Consider the following 20,193-nt stretch of genomic DNA (forward strand, 5'->3'; position numbering starts at 1 on the left):
TCTGTCCTCAGCTCTTGGGCTTCATTGTTGTTTTGTTGTGTTGTTATTGTTTGAGCTAGAGTCTCACCGTTTCGTCCAGGCTAGCCTAGAACCTGTCATACCCGTGCCTGTGCTTCTGAGCGCCGCATCTGTTTGCGGCGGCATCTGTCACTGGGACCTGTGGCTCACCAGCTGGGCAAGGCTGGCTGAGCAGAATCTGTGTCAGCCCGTACCCCCATGCTTAGAGTTTTATGTGGGTGCTGGAGATTAAACTCAGGGCCTCGCGTTTGTGCACCAGAGGCGTCGCTGACAGGAACAGCTCCTCAGCTTGCTCACTGGTGCCTAAGTGAAGGAATGGCCCACCCCTCCTGGGCAGCCATTTGTCTTAGGTCATCAGTGTCTGCTCTTCCCCTGTGTTGTTATTGCAAATCCTCTGAGACGGAAAGAATTCTTGACCAGATCCCTGACTAAGTGCATTGAAGGATTAATGATCTCAAGTCGTCCTTACCGCCCTGGGCTGGCTCCCTTCCCCTCCCCCTCCCTCTCCTCCTCTTCCTTCTTCTCACTATGTAGTCCAGGCTGGCTTGGAACTCATGACCCTCCTGCCCCAGCCTCCCAAGTGCTGGGATGACAGGAGTGTGCCATCCCACAGGACTAAAGATCTCTTGAGTCTCAGGCATGCCCCACCGGTCCAAGCAGACGTGGATCATTCTCCCCGCAAGGAGGCAGCTTCAGAGACAGGGCCAGGGCTCAGGACCTTTATTGAGCACATAGCCCCTGAAGGTGCCGATGGGGACACCTTAGGCCCGCCTTCCCAGCAGCCTCCGACACAGTTCTTGGCTGAGGAGTGCCTGTTCCCTGCGGGCACCCTGCAGCACACCCCTGTTCTCCTGGGCTCTTCGGATTAGGTAGGGTATCACCTCCTCCAGGCAGCCGTAAGGAATAGACTTATACACCAGGTATCCAGCCTGCCCTGTTGGGGAGAGAATTGGCAGTTCCTGGGTATCAGCAGCAATAGACGCGTCCCTTGCTCAAAACGTGGCATAACTCATCACTAAAACACTCTACTGCAAACACGTAGAAGAGATGCTTATCCCTCCCCCACCCACCCTTCCTTCCTTCTTTCCTTTCCTCCTCCCTCCCTCCCTCCCTTCCTCTCTTCCTCCCTTCCTCCCTTCTGTTCTGACTGGAGATGGGCTCTCTCTCATTAAGTAGTCTAGGCTAGACTCCAACCCAAATCCTTCTGCCTCAGCCTTTTTTTTTTTTTAAGATTTACTTATTTATTATATGTAGGTACGCTGTAGCTGTCTTCAGACACCAGAAGAAGAGGGCATCAGATCTCTTTACAGATGGTTGTGAGCCACCATGTGGGTGTCAGGATTTGAACTCAGGTCATCTGGAAGAGCAGTCAGGGCTCTTAACCGCTGAGCCATCTCTCCAGTCCCCCTGCCTCAGCCTCTTGGGTGCTAGAATTACAGGCTGGCACCACCACACTCAGCTAAAATAAATCTCAGTTGATTAAGACATTGCAAAGAGAGCAAGGAGTTTGCTAGTTCAAGAAATAAGAAAACCTCAGAGAGATGGAGACACAGGAAGCCATCTTTCCCTGAAGGAGAAAGTCTATTGCCGTAGGATAACCTAGCATGTTAAGGGACTAGGTGGAGCTGTGAGCAGGCTAGACTGAGAGTTATGAAGGACCCTGTCCTGTCCCATATTAAGCTGGAACTCAGAAAAACTCTACCTTCTGAATGAGTGAGTGCGAAGTCGCCCTCCCACCTCTCAACACCCCTAGAAGATGTGTCAGGCCAGAAGAAGCCAGAACAATTCATTGCTGCTTGGTTGTGTTTTGAGGTATGCCTTTAATCCCAGTCTCCAGAAGTGTGTCTGTGAGTTTGAGGCCAACCCAGTCGATGTGGATTCTCAGACCAGGCAGGGCTACATTACAAATCCTTGTCTCAAAAACAAAAACAGCCGGGCAGTGGTGGTGCTTTAATCCCAGCACTTGGGAGGCAGAGGCAGGCAGATTTCTGATTTCAAGGCCAGCCTGGTCTACAGAGTAAGTTCTAGAACAGCCAGGGCTATACAGAGAAACCCTGTCTGAAAAAAACAAAAACCAACCAATCAAACAAACAAACCCCACCTCCAAAACAAAAAACAAAAAAAGGCAAAACAAAAACAAAAACAAAAAAACAAGGAGGGCTGGAGAGATGGCTCAGCAGTTAAGAGCACTCACTGCTCTTCCAGAGGTCATGAGTTCAAATCCCAGCAACCACATGATGGCTCACAACCATCTATAATGATGCCCTCTTCTGGTGTGTCTGAAGACAGAAGAGGTACTTACTTATAATAATATACTTACAGATAATAATACTTACATATAATACATTATTACTTACATATAATAATAAATACATATTAAAAAACAAACAAACAAAAAAACCCAAAAAACTAAAAACACAAGGGGCTGGAGAGATGGTTTGGTAGTTAAGAGCTCTGACTGCTTTGCCAGAGGTCCTGAGTTCTATTCCCAATAATTCCACATGGTGGCTCACAGCCATCTGTAACAGATCTGATGCCTTCCTCTGGTGTGTCTGAAGACAGCTACACTGTGCATACACAGGATTTTGAAAAAGCAAACAAACAAACAAAAAAACCCACTACATGTGTAGATTGAGAGCAAAGTGGTCTTTGAAAACACATCTCTGTGGTGTGGTGTGGTGGTGGTAGTGGTGGTGTGAGTGTGTGTATGTGTGTGTGTGTGTGTGTGTGTGAAGGACAAAGGACAGCCTTTGGAGTTTACCTTGTGTGAGAAGGGCCTCTTTGCTCTGACTAAAACTAGATTAGTTGGGCTACAAGCTTCTGGAAGGTCTCCTGCCTCTGCCACCCATTCCCACAGGCGTTCTAGGTTGACTGACATGTCTGGCTTTTGCATGGGTTCGGGAGATCTGACCAAAGGTCTTCAGGGCCACACAGTAGGCACTTTACCCACTGACCCATCTTCCCAGCTACGAAGAGCTTCAGCCATCCTTAACACTCCACACAAGGAGAGCAATCTGGCATAAGGCTCTAGGGTCTGCAGTCCCTGGGACCCTAAATAACACCGGCAGTAAGGCATCATGGCACCATAAACAAGAACCAGCACAGCTCAGGAGAGAAGACGCGGGGCACAGCCCCACAAGGGCCTCAGATCAAGGAACAATCTGGAAGATCATTCTGGAAGGAAGTGGAGGAGGAGTCCACTGCAGGTTCCATGTGAGAGAAGGAAGAGGCGGCGGGGGATCTGGCTGAGGGGGTGGGGGTCGGACGGCGGGGAGGGATGGAAATGGAGGGAGGGCGGGCATTCACATACCTAATGCCAGGGAGACATGGTCACACATGCCCAGCAGTTGTCCAAAACAGACAGGCCCATCCAGAGGAATGCCCAGCTCCCACATGCTGCAGAAAGGGTCACATTGTCAGTGCTAGATCTAGAGAGAGCCAGCCATTACCCACCCAAGAATTCAAATATGGAAGAACCGTTGGGCAGACGGAGCCACAGTTCTACACCCACAGATTTCAACCAGGGATCAGATACAAGGGCAGATCAGGTGCAACACCTGCATAGGTTCCCCCTTAGATTGTCCTTAACAGTGTAACTATGTAGCACTTATATTAACAGTGTAACTATGTAGCATTTATATTCTAGGTATTATTAATGAGCCCGATGACTTCAAGTACACAGGAAGATGTGCAGAGGTCATAAGCAAATATTCAAACATTACATCATCTGATATGAGGGACTTGAACATCTGGAGATTCTGGTTTCCATGGAGATTGGTCCTAGAACAGAATTTCTACAGATTCTGAGAAATGACTTTATCCCCGATCTCAATGGTAAATAACCACTGCAGGGCCGGAGAGATGGCTCAGTGGTTAGATGCACTAACTGCTCTTCCAGAAGACATGGGTTTGACCCCCACCGCCCACACTGCAGCTCACAGCTGTCTCTAAGTCTGGTTCCAGGGGATAGGATGCCCTCTTCTGGCCTCTGTAAGCACCTGGCCAGGCATGCACATGGTGGACACGTATTCATGCAGGCAAAATATCCAAACATAACATTTTAAAAATAAAAATGAAATAAAATCTAATAAAGAGCTCTTCTTTTGCAGAGAACCCCAGTTCAGTTCCCAGTGCCTAAGGCAGGCGGCTCTCAGCTGCCTGCAGCTTCAGTTCCAGAGGACCCAGTGCCCTCTTCCGACCTCCCCTGCTTCTTGCATTCATGGGTGCATGCGTGTGTACACACGTATAATAAAAATTAAGTCAAAATCAATCAATATTAATCAATCAATCACAATTCCCATGAGCCCTTGTGAGTGCGAGTCTCAGCTGCTTTCTGGAATCCTCAGCACTCCTGAGGTCACAGTCAATACAGGACAATGCCCTGTCGCACCTGAGCCTGCAGGACATATGTAGGCATAGAAGGAGTCGATTATTTTGTGTGTGTGTGTGAAGATTCCTACTTACTATACACACCAAGAGGTGTGTATCAACATAGCAGGCTGGGATTAAATATCTGTACTGTCCTCCCTACATTCCTTCTCCCTGGACTTGTTCTTGTCCCCTACTCGCCACCCACCCCTCACTGTCACGTGGACACAGGGGAAAGGGGTGGGGCTTCTACTCGCCACCCACCCCTCACTGTCGCGTGGATACGGGGGAAAGGGGTGGGGCTTCTTAGAGGCTCGGATTCCCACCCCTCATACCGCTTAGTTGCCTGGCGAACGGATTCTTCATTGTGGGAAGCCACCATGAGGTGGCACGACGGTCCGTGGTTGGACACGCGGCGCAGCATCAGCTCCAGGCAGCGGTTGTAACTGAAGGGAGAGGCTCTGCTCAGCGCCTCCAGGGAGTGAGGCCCAAGCCCGCCCGCCCCGCCTTCGCTCTGTAGGCACAGGCTCCTCAGAGCTGTCTCCCTCTCCTGTGATCTCCTGAGTTCCCCTAATGGTAGTCAGGACGGGGGATGGGGTGAAGAACAGAGTTTTCTGACAGTTTCACAGACCTAGAATTCATGATCCTCCTGCCTCAGCCTCCCATGGACCAGGATGACAAACGTGCATTTAAAGGCCAGCAGTGACCGGTCTCTGACCCAGTGGCTGCCACGCCCACGGCCAAGATGGCATTTGCCCAGGGTTAGTCACAACAGCAGCATGGATGGAGTTTTTATTTTTATTTTTCTTAAATTACATTTTATTCCTTGTGTGTGTGTGTGCACCCGTGAGTGCGTGCGTGTGTGCATGTGTGTATGAGCACGCGTGTGTGAGCGTGTGTGTGTGTGTGTGTGTACTTCACAGGGCAACTTGCAGGAGCTGGTTCTCTCCGAGTTCCCAGGCATGGAACTCAGATCACCAGGCTTGGTGGCAAAGCACCTTGACCTGCTGAGCCCTGTGGTTGTTGTCTTAATTTTCTTTCTTTCTGTTTTGTTTTTTAAATGATTTACACTTATAATTGTTATTTTTAAGTGCATTGGGGTTTTTTTCTGTTTTTCTGTGTGGGTGAGTCAGATTACCTGGAACTGGAGTTACAGACAGTTGTGAGCTGCCATGTGGGTGCTGGGAATTGAACCCGGATCCTCTGGAAGAGTAGCCTGTGCTCTCATTCGCTGAGCCATCTCTCCAGCCTCTGCTTGTCTTAATTTTCAATATGACATGATGGGGGCAATTACGTATAAGAGAAAAATCTGGCCTGTCTCTGATGACATCGTCACAGAAGTTTAAGGACTTCTGTTGAGGAAGAAAAGACTCCCAACCTCTGCCACACACACTGATTGAGGTCCCAGGTCGAAAACAACTGAGAGTGAAACCCGGGTGTGGTGGCCCATACAGTCTCAGCACTCAGGAGGCAGAGGCAGGAGGATCTCTGTGAGTTCAAGGTCAGCCTGATCTACAGAGCTAGCTCTAGGACAGCCAGGGCTACACAGAGAAACCCTGTCTCTTAAAACACAAATGAAACAAACAGAACCTAGATGTGGCAGCCATGAACAGAGAGCCCCAGCATCTGGTTCTCTGGTTTTTGGTGACGATGCACGGTGCATACGGTCACACCTCCCAGGTGCTGTTGAACTCTGTCCCCTCAAACCAGGAGTCAAAGAAACCCAGACTTCCTTCACTTGCTTTTGTGAGCGGATTTTTGTCTGAGAAGTGAGAAGCGTAATGGATACATCTGCGGAATGTGATTAACCACAAGCGCTCACAGTTGGGGAAGGGCTCCCAGGGATGCCGATAGCAGAGGAAAGCGGCGGGGCTGGGGATGGTGGTGGGGCAGTGAAGGAGGCAGGAAGAGGGTGCCGGACAGAGGGGCAACCACAGCATCCTAAAACCTTGGAGAGAGGAAGCGGCGACATAGAGACGCAAGATGTTTGGCGCTGCGGAGCAAGTGAAAGGTTACATTGTTACAGCCTGGCGGTGCAGGCCTGCGCAGTGAGGCTGCAGGTTTGCAAGTTTCAAAGCCTATCTGTACTGTAGAGTGTGCTCAAGGTCACCCTGGGGACTTAGCAAGGGTCTGTTTCAAAAACAAAGGTAGAAATGGGCAGGGGATACAGTTTGATTGCAGAACACTTCCTAGAATCCCCCAGTGAGGGGCTGGGGGCGTGGCTCAGTGGTAGAGCCCCTGCCTAGAATCCCCCAGTGAGGGACTGGGGGCGTGGCTCAGTGGTAGAGCCCCTGCCTAGAATCCCCCAGTGAGGGACTGGGGGCGTGGCTCAGTGGTAGAGCCCCTGCCTAGAGTCCCCCCAGTGAGGGGCTGGGGGCGTGGCTCCGTGGTAGAGCCCCTGCCTAGAATCCCCCAGTGAGGGGCTGGGGGCGTGGCTCAGTGGTAGAGCCCCTGCCTAGAATCCCCCAGTGAGGGACTGGGGGCGTGGCTCAGTGGTAGAGCCCCTGCCTAGAATCCCCCAGTGAGGGACTGGGGACGTGGCTCAGTGGTAGAGCCCCTGCCTAGAATCCCCCAGTGAGGGGCTGGGGGCGTGGCTCAGTGGTAGAGCCCCTGCCTAGAATCCCCCAGTGAGGGACTGGGGGCGTGGCTCAGTGGTAGAGCCCCTGCCTAGAGTCCCCCAGTGAGGGGCTGGGGGCGTGGCTCCGTGGTAGAGCCCCTGCCTAGAGTCCCCCAGTGAAGGCCAGCTCAGTGGTTGAGTGTCAAGTTTAGGTAATTTGCTTTCCCCTAAAAGAAGAGTTACATTCTATTTTTCTTATTTGATGTGTGTGTGTGTGTCCATTTGTGTGCATGTGCACATGTGTGGGTTGTGGCCCAAGGTTGACATTGGGTGTCGTTCTTGATGGATCTCCACTTTTACTTGGTCCCTGGCTCCTGTCTAGATGACAGGCATCTACCACACCTGCTCAGCTTTTTATATGGGTTCTGGGGATCTGATCCGCAGCTGCTGCGACATGCCAACCAGTGCTTTATCCACTGGGCTATCACGCCAGGCCCACCTTGTTTTTTGGGACAGGGTCATTTTTTCACTAGGATTTGGGCTTGCGGATTAGATTAACCATGCGGCCAGTGAGCTCCAGAGGTTCTCAGGTCCCTGTCTTTTCAGCACTGGGATTATACTAAGAAAAGCTACCATGTGCAGGACGTGTGTGTGTGTGTGTGTGTGTGTGTGTGTGTGTGTATGTGTGTGTGTATTGCTTATATGTGTGTGTATTCATGTTTGTATCTCTGTGTATATTCATGTGTGTGTGTCTGTACATCTGTGTGTTTCTGTGTATGTGTTTGTGTCTATGTGTATATATGTATGTGTGTTTGTGTGTGTGTACCTGTGTGCCTTTCTGTGTGTGTGTGCTCCCTGTGCACGCACATGTACAGGGTAGAGATCAGTGTCTTCCTCTGTCTCTCTGTGCCTTACCGTTGGAGGCAGGGTCTCTCACTGAATCTAAGATCAATGTCTCAGCTGCGCTGATGCCCTCCAGTGAGCCTATAGCATCTGCTTGTCTTGACATGTCCTTAGAGTTTCTTTTTCCTCTTCCGTGCTCTCGGTCCTCTCTCTCCCTACCTCCGACTAGTGGCCTCGTAGTCAGGCTGGGTGCAGTCTTCCTTCCCTCCGAGCTGTGTCTCGGATCTCTCCTTGTCCAGATAGGCACCTCGTACCAGCTTCACCCCGAACGCCAGGCCAGCCTTGTGTGCTGCCTCAGTATCCCGCTCCAGCCGGCTGTGAGTGTCCTGCAGAGCACACGGGCAGACTCAGGGCGTCAGGCTGCGACTGAGTCCCCACTCACAGCCTTGCAGAGCCTGCCACTCACCTTTAGATAGGCCTGGTAAGTGTTCCACACCCACGGGCCACCTTCCTCAGGGCTGTTCCAGCGCACTGCCAGGGCAGCCACCAGCAGAGACAGGGCGGGGTTAATGGAAGTGTATTCAGCGTCCACCAGCAACCTCACGTGCTTCGCCCGGGCGTGCTGAAGGGCAGTGAGAAAGGTGTCAGGGCCAGCGGGTCTATAAGGGGTGGGGAGCCGGGACACCCACGTGTTACCTGTGCCACTCGGTGCAAGCGGCTGAGGGAGGCCTGCAGGTGCTGATTCTGTTCCGCACTGAGGCAGGAGAGCTGGAGGTTCTAGGAGGTACCAGGGAACGGGAGACTGCTCAGGACTACCGACGCCCCTGGGATCCTCTCTCCCACCAGGAAGGGGCGTGCGGGAAGGCTTTGTGGGAAATCAGAAAGTGACTTGCAGGACACGATGCCGCATGCCTGCAGTCTCACAATTTGGGAGGCTGAGATAGCCTGAGCTAGTCTATCTAGAGAGAAAAAGAGGGCTAGTTGGATCAGCGGCTAAAGACAGCCGGTATTAAGCCTAAAGACCTGAGTTCAAGTCTCAGGACCCGTGTGGTGGTAGGAGACAACTGGCTCTTGGCAGTTGTTGTGTGACCTCCACTTCACACTGTGTCATGCATGTACACAGGGACACACACACAGACACACACACACACATACACAAAACAAAAACCCAAATAAAAATGTACTAGGTTTTTTGTTGTTGGTTTGGTTTTTTGAGACAGTTTCTCTGTGTAGCCCTGGCTGTCCTGGACTCGCTTTGTAGACCAGGCTGGCCTCAAACTCACAGAGAGCTGAAATTAAAAGGGTACACCATCAGGCCCAGCACAAAATGTAGTAGACTTTTGTGTGTGTGTGTGTGTGTTTTAATGGTAATAGAAAAAAGAAAAGAAGGAAGGAAGAAAAAAGGAAAGAAGAAAAGAAAGCCAGGGCTACATAATGGGTCTCAAAAAAGAAATAAAATCACCATATAAGCCAGGTGTGGTCGTGCACAGCTGTAATCCTATCATTCAGGAGGTGGAGGCAGGAAGAGTGGGGGCAAAAGGCTATCCTGGGCTACAGAGTGAGTGAGAGGCCGGCCAACCTGGGCTAAATGAAACCCAACCTTAAAAAAAAAAAAAGAAAGAAAGAAAGAAAAAAAGCCGGGCGGTGGTGGCACACACCTTTAATCTTTAATCCCAGCACTTGGGAGGCAGAGGCAGGCGGATTTCTGAGTTCAAGGCCAGCCTGGTCTACAGAGTGAGTTCCAGGACAGCCAGGGCTACACAGAGAAATCCTGTCTTGAAAAAAAAAACCAAAGAAAAAACAAAAAAGAAAAGGAAAAAGACCAAACTAAACTAAAGCTCACCCTCAGTGATGTAACCTGTGGTGATGGAAGGCTGCATGAATGGGAGGGGATTTGTGTGGCCCTACTGTGTGTGGTCGCTCAAGTTCATCAAAGTGTAACTTTGCCCCTCTCTGTCTCTGGGACAGGAGCTCATGTATCTCGGAGTCACCTAGAATTTACTGTGGAGCCAGCAAACCTTCTGCTCCTTCTCCCGCTGCTCCTCAAGTGCTGGGTTTCTGGGTGTTTACAGCCCATCTTGTTTGATTGGTAGTTTTCATTAAACATGCGTTTTTAGCCCCAGAGGCAAAGCTAGTTTAAATAATTATGACATCCTAACCTGTGATTCACTGACACGCTTGATGGCGGAGGAAACTGTCGTCCACCGTCGAAATGCATCACACAGTAAGATGGTTTCACGGGTGGACAGAGGAGTGGACCGATCAGATTTAGAGCAGGTGCTGCTACCCCTCTCTATCTACAAGTTCTGGTTCCGTAGATTCAAGCCATGACAGATCAAAAATATTCAGAAAAACCATCGCAGACCTGGAGGGAACACGTGTTGCTTTAACAGAGGATCTGAGTTCAGCTCCCGGAGTGTTGGGAGGCTCACTGCTTGTAATTCTAACTTCTGAGAATCTCACGCCCTCTTGTGGCCTCTGAGGGCACTGCATACGTGTGGTGCACACATGTAAATACAAGTAATATAGGAAACCAAAAACCTCTGCATCTGCACTGAGTGCAGACAGTCCCACGCTGGCATCATTCCCTGAGGTTGGTTAGTATTGGTAACTTGACACAATCTAGAACCATCTGCAGGACCAGGGTTCCGGGCACACCTGTGGAGAATTGTCTTCCACCCACAGCAGCGGGGTGGCGGGGATCTTGGACTGTATAACTGGAGAAAAGCAGCTGGGAGCAGGAAGCTAGGGCTCGTGGCTCTCTGTTGTTTGAGCTTAGATGCCATGTGACCAGCTGCTTCGAGCTCTTTCACGAAGCCCAAGGCAGCCCTTTCTCCCTTAAGTTACTGTGGTCAGAGCATTTTATCAGAGCACCAGAAAAAGAGACCCAGACACATCCTTACCAGCTCTGCAGAGTGCACACTGCACTTGGTGTGGAGAGTCACCCAGAGAGGATTTTAACGTGCCCAGGGGGATGTGCACAGGTTATATATGCCAATACCGTGCCTGGTGGACTCAAGCACCCTCAGGTTTGGTTGCTTTGCCCTGTGCCCTGTGCCACTCAGAGATGGCTGTGTGGCTAAGTGTTCAAGGTGGCAGATGTGCAGATGACCACTGCACAATGAACTTTTTAAATGTTTTCCCTGCAGAGCTGGGGATAAACCTAGAACTTTGTGCATACCAGGCAAGCTCTCTGCCACTGAGCCACGCCCCCAGCCCCTCACTGGGGGATTCTAGGCAGGGGCTCTACCACTGAGCCACGCCCCCAGCCCCTCACTGGGGGATTCTAGGCAGGGGCTCTACCACTGAGCCACGCCCCCAGCCTCTCACCGGGGGATTCTAAGCGGTGTTTTACCACTGAGCTACTTCTGTTCCTCTTTCTATTTTAAAGACAGGCTGTCACTATGCAGCCCAGGCTGGCCTAAGACTTGAGATCTTCCTACTTCAACAACCCTGGTGCTGGGCCTCTAGATGTGTACAGCTATGCCTTGCTTTTTAACCTTTTGTTATGAAAAATTTCAAACACAGAAGACAATAAAAAGAGGCCTGGTATACTGGTTAATGCCTGTAATCCCAGCATTGAAAAGCTAAAGTGGGAAGATTAGATTGTGTTTTCCAGACCAACCCGGGCTACATAGTGACCCTGTCTCAAGAAATAAGTTAGGAAGACACCCCCCCCCCCAAGTATACATTTATCATGGCAAAATCTCAATGGGAGTGGGAGCTAGGGAGATGGTTCAGTGGCTAATGCTCTTGCTGCATGGTTGTGAGCCTCTGAGTTCCCAGCACCACATAAAAACCCAGTTGGAACCGCACGTGTCTCGAACCCTGTTTTTCAGGGATGGAAACCCTTGGATCCTGGGGCTCCCTGCCAGCCAATGTAGCCATTACAGTGAGCTCCAGGCTCAGTGACAGATCGTCTGTTAAAAAGTAAAATGGGCAGTGGTGGCGCACGCCTTTAATCTCAGTACTTGGGCAGCAGAGATAGGCAGATTTCTGAGTTCGAGACCAGCTTGGTCTGGGTTTCACAGAAAAACCCTGTCTTGAAAAACCAAAAAAAAAAAAAAAAAAAAAAAAAAAAGAAAAGAAAGAAAGAAAGAAAGAAAGAACAAAATAGTGAAATGGGACAGTCAGATGCACACATTTAATCTCAGCACTCAGGAGCCAGAGGCAGGGGGATCTCTGTGAGTTCCAGGCCCAGGCCGGCATGATCTACTGAGTGAGTTCCAGGATAGCTAGGGCTACACAGAGAATTCTTGTCTCAAATAACCAAAAAACCAGGAAGGGTTTATTAGCCAGATGTGATGATACACACCTTTGATGCCAGCACTCAGGAGGCAGAGGCAGAGGCAGAGGCAGAGGCAGAGGCAGAGGCAGAGGCAGAGGCAGAGGCAGAGGCAGAGGCAGAGGCAGAGGCAGAGGCAGAGAGGCAGGGGAATCTGTGAGTGTGAAGACAACCTGGTCTACTTATTTAACAACTCCAAGACAGCTAAGGCTGTGTAGAAAAAGACACTGTCTCAAAACAAAATAAAACACAAACAAGCAACAAAATAGAGAGTGGTAGAGGAAAAAGCCTGTTGCCGGCCTCTGACCTCCACGTGTGCACATGTGCGCATTAACACACACATGCACACGTACACACTTGTGCACAGACATATACAAACGTGTACCCACATGTATACACACAGAGAGATAGGATATTAGGATAATACAAAGGAATAAACGAATGGAAGAATGAAAGAATGAATGAATGAAGGGTCAGGCATGACGGCAAACATTAGTAATCCCAAGACTGGGGATGCTGAGAAGGAGGATTGCAAGTTCCAGACCCATCTGGACCATATGGTAAGATCCTATGCACGCGTGCGCACTCACACACAGGTACACATGTGCACTCACGCATAGGCACACACACATGCATACACACGCGTGCATGCATACACATACCCAAAGAAAAGGAATATCCCATTGGTCACATAAGTGTTTACATTCAGGAAGCACACATCTGTGTAACTGCTGATTAAAGAAAACTTACTATTATTTTCTTTTTTTAAAAAAAAAGTGTAGTGAGAATTATTGGATTTTGGCTTCTTCAAAAAATATAGAAATATAAGAATATGTTTCGTTTTAATCCCGGGTGTGGGATGTGGGGCTGCTTCCCATCAGCTGACTGTGATTTGCCTCGTGCTCTAGCGGAGACATAGTTTTGCCAGCTGCAGATGGTTTCTGTGATTGTGTGAGGTTTGGAATTCTGGGAACTTTTCAGACAGTACATAATGTGAGGGCCCAGGGCAGCAGAGCTGGTGGTTGTTGGTCACTTGGGGGGTGGTTGTGGTTTCTTGGTAGTCACGCTCAAAGAAGAAACAAAAGGAAAGGAATTAGATTCGGGACTCTCTCCCCTCTCTATCCTTCATGCCCTACCCCTAGTGTTAGGGCACAAAACCAGAGCGAGGGTGGGGGAGGGGAGGGATAAATGTAGGAAAAAGAACCCACAAAATAGCAAAGACCAGCTGTACCAGAAACAATAGTCCCGTGCCTATATCTCTAGTGGGGTGGAGGCAGGAAGGCCAGGAGTTCAAGGTCATTCTTGTCTATACAGAGGGTTCAAGACCAGCCTGGGACACATAAGACCCTGTCTTAAAAACAAATCCACCACCATATGTATATATGTGTATGTATATGTATACGTGTATATGTATATGCATATGCGTGTGTGTGTGTGTGTGTGTGTATGTGTGTGTGTGTGTTTGTGTGTGTGTGTGTGAGTTGTAGATGTTTTGCCTGCATGCCTGTATGTACACTACAGGAATGCCTGGAGCCCATGGAGGTCAGGAGAGAGGGCTGCATTTTCTGGAACTGGAGCTGTGGGTGGCTATGAACCACCACGTAGGTGCTGGAAACCAAACCTTGGTCCTCTGCAAGAGGGCTCTTAACTGCTGAGCCATCTCTCCAACCCGTGCTTTTGAAGCAAGTCTCACCATATAGCCCAGGCTAACCTCAATGATTGATCCTCCTGCCTCAGCTTCCCAAGTGCTGGGATCACAGGCATACATGGCCACGCTCAGCTACTGACAGATAGGTCTTATTCATGCCTGTCCTCTGTGGAAAAAGTGCTGTTGCCTGATCCCTCCTTTGGATAGCGCCTCACCCCAACACATCCCTTAGAATGCCAAGAGAGCCCTATTTGTCCAGGTCAACCGCGTCCTCAGCGACAAGCACCTGCATTCCTTACCTGACCCGAGTCCATGGCTTCTGCCAGCCTCTCGGGGCTCAGCTCCGAGGAGCCTCTCAGTCTTTGGATCCAAGCCGATAGCTCTTTCTGAAATGGGGTGGGAGCTGGCATGGTGAAGGTGGCCCGGTGGGCAGCCACGCCCATATCCCCACCCCCATCTCAACTGTGTCACTTACACAAAGCCGAGGGCTGGTTAGCGCGGTCACCTTCAGCTGCATGAGACTGTTCCTGGCTGGGCCGCGGGCGTCCACGAGGGCTCGTGATAAGTCCACGCAGCGCAGCATGGTGCTAAGGTTCTCCTCATACCAGGCCTCACTGCCCGGCCAGTGGAGGTCAGTGGAGGAGCGAGGCCGCGAGCCCCCTTCCTGCCCGCTCCCTCCTCCCTTCTACTCTCACTACTCACCTGGTCTTGGCAGCGGAGTCTGGTTCCTCCTCGGTGGGCACTGCCAGCAGGGGCTGGAGTCCCAGGGCCTGCAGCTGCCGGACGCAGCCCCTCACCTCCTCTGCTGTCTCCCCGGCCACAAACTGCCCATAGATGGATGCTCGGAGAAGCGCGCCGGAGAGCCGGGATCCCAGGAGTCGCTGAGACCAGGCCTGAAACTGGGGTGACAGGGAGCGCATGTTCAGAGCCAGGCCCGGGAGACTTCGAGGCCAGTCCTTGTGCCTACTGCTCACCGCCAGTCCATGAGTGACCAGAGGGGGCCAGGCGCATAGGCGAAGCACTAGCAAAGCCCGCGCCAGCTCTGCCGTTCCCTTGAGATGGAAGGCCCCACCATCAAAGCGCAGGGGCTGCCAGGCCCCTGTAGAGGGCTTGGAGTGGCCATACAGCAGCAGACGCGTCCAGACCATGGCATCACCGCACTAGGGGAAGGGGCCAGGCTGACAGCAGCTCTACCAAATGCCCCTTGCCCAGCTGGGGGGCAGTGACTGATTAACTGGGCAAATCTTTAGGATAGCAGGCTCTTGGGGTGGGGGTGGAGGGTTAATAATTAATGGTTAGGGACAGAGGTCAGAATAACAGGACATGTACGCCCCCCCCCCCAGTGACAGCCCCCAATAACCTTCAGCCTGACAGGACAACAGATCTCAGCCGTCCAGGCCGCACTGCTGGGTAAGCAGCTGGGCCGGAGAACAGTGAACTCCAGGTCCAAGGCGGCCCGGCTTCGCAGTCCCAGCTAAGCGACGTCACCTCTCTGGTTTGGATGATGTTTATCTTACAGGAGGAGCAGTGTGCAGTTGTTGCATACACCGAAACTGCACGCAGCCCACAGCCCTGCTGTCCATCCTAAACACGTAGTCTACAGAACTTGAACATGGGCATCAGAAAAAAAAAAATCCTTAATGACCCTAACGCCGGATGAAAACAACCCAAATGTGCACCAAACACGACCGGGTGACGGCATCGTGGTGCATGCAGAGGGACTCAGGCAATGGGGACTCTTCATCAATGAAAGAAGGAGCTATTTATTTATTTATTTCGAGACAGGGTTTCTCTGTGTAGCCCTGACTGTCCTGGAACTCACTCTGTAGACCAGGCTGGCCTCGAACTCAGAAATCCTCCTGCCTCTGCCGCTCAAGTGCTGGGATTAAAGGCGTGCACCACCACTGCCTGGCCTTTTATTTATTTTTTAAAGATTATTTGTTTTTATTTTATACATAAGAGTGTTTTGCGTGAACAAACGTCTGAGTACAGATGCATGCAGCGCCCTCAATGGCCACCAGAGGGCATTAGGTCCTCTGGAACTGCAGCTACAGAGGGCTGTGAGCTGCCAAGAGGTTGCTGGGAATTTCAGTGTTCTGTAAGAGCAGCCAGTGCTTTTAACTGTCCAGCCACCGCTCCAGCCCTGAACTGTTTTTAATTATCTGCCAAATCTGCAAGATGTGCACTGTAAAACCGTTTGCAATGACGTGCCTCCGCTTATTTTTTAAAAAGTTTTATTTTCCATTATTTTAATTACCGTGTGTGTGTGTGTGTGTGTGTGTGTGTGTGTGTGTGTCTGTCTGTGTACATAAATGGAGGTACCCACTGAGAGGACCTCAGATCCACCCAGAGCTGGGGTTACAGGCGATCTTGAGTCAACCAACATGGTTGCTAGGAACTGAACGACAGTCCACTGGAAAAGCAACCAGGTCTCATAACTGTGGCGCCATCCTTCCAGCCCTACTACAGTATTAGAACAAACAAACTTAGAGTCTCACACCCAGGCTGGCTTTGAACTCACTGCAATTCTCCTGTCTCAACACAACCTCCCAAGTGCTAGACTTACAGGCATGCAACACCATGCTCAAGATGTTATTTATATAATGCTCATCTTCCAGAGGATGACACAGGCTAGAGACTCTTCAAATTCCCCTGGGTGGGACTCCTGGAGGGTCGAAGACACATTAAAGCAAGGACCCAGAGCTAGCGGTGCGTGAGTGTAAAACTGAACCTTGGGCGGGGCTTGGGGCCTCACACCCATAACCTCAGCACGGCGGAGGGATTGCCTTGACACCTTGCCTCAAACAAAACAAAACAAAACAAAACAACAAAACCATCCAAACAACCCCCCCCCCCACGCCTGCAAATGAGAGGAACTGGAGAGACCACTCTGCATTTAAGAGTATGGGCTGCTCTTCCAGAGGACCTCTCCCCAGGACCCATCTGTTCCGGATTGACACCCTTAGAGGAAATAAATAAATAGCGAGAGCCACTAAGTTGGTTCAGTGGGCAAAGGCCCTTGTTGACAAGCCCGGTGACCTGAGTTTGACCCTTGGGACACACAGGCAGACAATGAGAACTGCCTCCCACAAGTTGTCCTCTGACTAACACATGCACCGTGTCATATGTATTTGTCACACCTTCACATAAAATAAACAAATAAAATAATAATAATAATAATAATAATAATAAACAGGATGAAACCGAAAGGAAGGAAGAAGAGGCTAGACAGAGCACTTGGTGTCTGCCTGGTGCCAAACACACAAACACAGCAAGCCACTCAGGGCTTGGAGCCGGAGGTTTTGGGTTGTTGTGCTTTGAGAAGGGGGTCCCACTGAAGAGCCTAGGCTGGCCCGTAACTTACTGTATTGTCCGGGTTGGTCTGGAACTCACGATCCTTCTGTTTCAGTCTCCCAAAGGCTGGGAGTGTCCCGCCCTGTTAGTGTCGTAAAAATTCCTGAACAAAGTTTTATGGACAGATCAGGGAAGATTTTTTTTTTTTTTTTTTTTTTTTTTTTTTTTTTTTACTAACAGCACAAAAGTTGTTATGGTGGGAGGACCCAGAGCCCTCTGGACCTCTGTGACAGTCACTGGGGGTGAAGGAGATACTGGTCACCTGCGGTTGTTCACTGTTCCGTACAGCGGTCTAATCCTCTGTTTTCCAAAGCAAGACCGTGTCATCATCTGCAAAAGCAGGGGAGGCTTTGAGTGATGAAAGCACCGGATAGCTAAGTGACAGCTAAGTAGAGCTTAGAGGCTGGGGCCTTGGCTCCGGGGAGAGCTCTTGCCAAGCAAGCAAGGCCCAGGGCTCTGTCTCCAGCCCCGCCCACAAACAAATCACCCCGACTCAGAATACAGCTTGGCACGCTGAAATAACTCGTCAGTTCCATCCCTTATTGTTGCAAAGCGGCTCTCATAATTGGATGTCACACAAACCCCGGAAGATGTCCTGATTCTTCTGCCAGATTGCCAGCCTAGGCTCCTGCCACCTACAGCCTCGAACTTGATTTTGCACACCAGTTTCAAGAACGCCCCTCCCGCCAGTGTATTCCTGAGATCCTCTGCCTCAATGCCTGCATGGACCATGAATCTTTAATATTGGAGTCCAGGGACTGTTTACCTATAGAAGACGCCCCCACATCACAACCAGGTTTAGTCCCAGCCCAGCTCTAACACGAACCCCCAGAATTGCATCTGGTCTATGCAGAAGGCCCTAGCTACATCAGGTGTTTTCAAACGCCCTAGTACCGCCCCCCGTGGACATTTAAGGAAACTGCACCGACGTCTGCGCTTGCTCGCTGACAGGCGCGCGGGTCTCTTCTTCAGATGATCTCACCCAGGCAAACCCCATTTGTTCTATTTAGCTAGTTGGATACCTCACCCCTAAAATGTTATTGTAGTCGGCTGGTAGTGGCGCACGCCTTCAATCCCAGCACTCAGGAGGCCGAGACAGGTGGGTCTCTGAGCTTCCAAGTTCCAAGCCAGGTAGCTCTGTATAGTGAGTTCCGGGACAACCACAGCTCCACAGTCTGTCTCGAACCAAAACAACAACAAAATGTTATTGTAATACCCAGGCATGGAGTCACATGCCTGTAATTCAGTACTAGGGAGACTGCAATAGGAAAATTGAGAGTTTCAGCTCAGCCTGGCCTGCATAGTGAGGCCCTGTCTCAAAACAGCAGGGGCAGCTGGGAGGCGGGCGGGGCAGGGATGCAGCTCAGTGGTGGATCTTTTACTGAGCATGTGCAAGCCTCAGGAACCACTTAGCAGCACACACACACACACACACAAATTATAGTGGTAAAAATACATATAAATAAAAACTTCTAACTTAGCCATTTAAAAAACCCTTTCATTATATTGTATTTAATTATGTGTCTGGGGGCTGGAGATATGCTCATACATGCAGATACCCCAGGAGACCAGAAAAAGGAGTCAGATCCCCTGATCTGGAGTGGTAAGTGGCCGTCAGCCTTCCAAAATGGGTACTGGAATCGAACCCAGGTCCTCTACAAGAACAGTACTCACTCTTAACTGCTGACCTTTAACCCTTAACTGTTTTTATTTGTTAGTTTTAAATTATTGCTATTATTTTTCACTTCCTGACGACAGTTTCCCCTCCCTCCTCTCCTCCCAGTCCCTCCCAATCACCGTGCCTCTGTCTACTTTGCCCCCCCCCCCAATCCATTTCTCTTCAGAAAAGGGCTTTCCGTGGACATCAAGTTGCAGTGAGACTAGGCATCTCCCCCTGAACTAAGGCTGGATCAGGCACCCAGTAGGAGGAAAAGGGACCCAAAGAGGATCAGAAACAGCCCTTGCTACCGCTGTAGGAGTCCCACAAGAAGACCGCGCATGTGGAGGACCTAGGTCAGTCCTTAACCATTTCTTATACACGCGTTCTGTACCATCACCCGCACACATAAAATAAAGCCAGCAAATAAATATTTAAATAAGATAAACCTACAAAAAACCCACCCACCCACACACACACAAAACAATGTGGTTTTAATCCCAGCACTCAGAAGGCAGAGGCAGGCTCATCTCTGTGAGTTTGAGGCCAGCCTGGTCTACAGAGTGAGTTCCAGGACAACCAGGGCTACACAGAGAAACCCTGTATCACAAAAAAACAAAACAAACAAAAAAAGTGGAGCGTGGTGGAAGAGGATCCCTGAGCTCCGGCCTCCACAGCCGTGTGTATCCATGCGCGCGCGCGCGCGCACACACACACACACACACACACAGGTCATGTCATCCACTCCTCTTTTGCTCAACTATTTGCTAAAAATCATTTGGTCTGATGGCTGGAGAAATGGCTCGGCGGTTAAGAGCACTGGCTGCTCATTTCCCAGCAACCACATGGTGGCTCACAACATCTGTAATTGCGTCTGGTGCCCTCTTCCGGCCTGCAGGGGTACGTGAACTCCTGCACTCGGACAAAAAACAAAACAAAACACTCACTGTGCTCACACTTTGAGAAACACTGATTTGAGCACAGAGGACACTCTCTCTTCAAGTCTCTCATGTTGATTCTTTCAGGGCTAACTCCTGAAGAAACATAGCTAGACCTCGGCGTCATCATTTGCACTTTCTCCAACTTCTGGACAGATATTGTTGGTTTCAACTGTCTCTGCTGTTTTAGTTTTCAGGATTTTTATTTTATTCATTTTATGATTTTTTTTATTTTTTGATACTATTATATAGTTACATCATTGGGTTTTTTAAGTGTATGTGCGTGGTTTGTACACACGTGGGCATGCAGGTGCTGTGGAGCCCAGCAGAGGGCGCTGATTCCCTGGAGCCGGAGGAACAGGCGGTCGCGAGACACCCAGCGCGCACTCTGGGACGGGAACTCCTCATTTCTGGCTTTGGCCTCCCAAGTGTGGGATTATAGACGGGTAACACCAGGCCCACCTTAGTTTTTCATTTTTACGAAGTCTGACTTGTCTACTCTTTAATTTTTACATTTTATTTATT

General features: G+C 50.2%; 1 protein-coding gene across 1 annotated transcript; it reads right to left on the bottom strand.

The window, feature by feature from the left end:
* Positions 1-779: 779 nt before the first annotated feature.
* Positions 780-14,867, bottom strand: Prodh2 (proline dehydrogenase 2). Its single transcript, XM_052179572.1, has 10 exons — positions 14,694-14,867; positions 14,422-14,618; positions 14,195-14,333; positions 14,019-14,105; positions 8,483-8,563; positions 8,253-8,408; positions 8,006-8,172; positions 4,722-4,832; positions 3,329-3,414; positions 780-952 (listed from the first exon to the last, which is right to left on the bottom strand). The coding sequence occupies exons 1-10, from the start codon at positions 14,865-14,867 to the stop codon at positions 780-782; spliced, it is 1,371 nt and encodes a 456-aa protein (XP_052035532.1).
* Positions 14,868-20,193: the final 5,326 nt, after the last annotated feature.

This window comes from Apodemus sylvaticus, chromosome 1 (genome assembly GCF_947179515.1).
Source record: "Apodemus sylvaticus chromosome 1, mApoSyl1.1, whole genome shotgun sequence".
NCBI lineage: Eukaryota > Metazoa > Chordata > Mammalia > Rodentia > Muridae > Apodemus > Apodemus sylvaticus.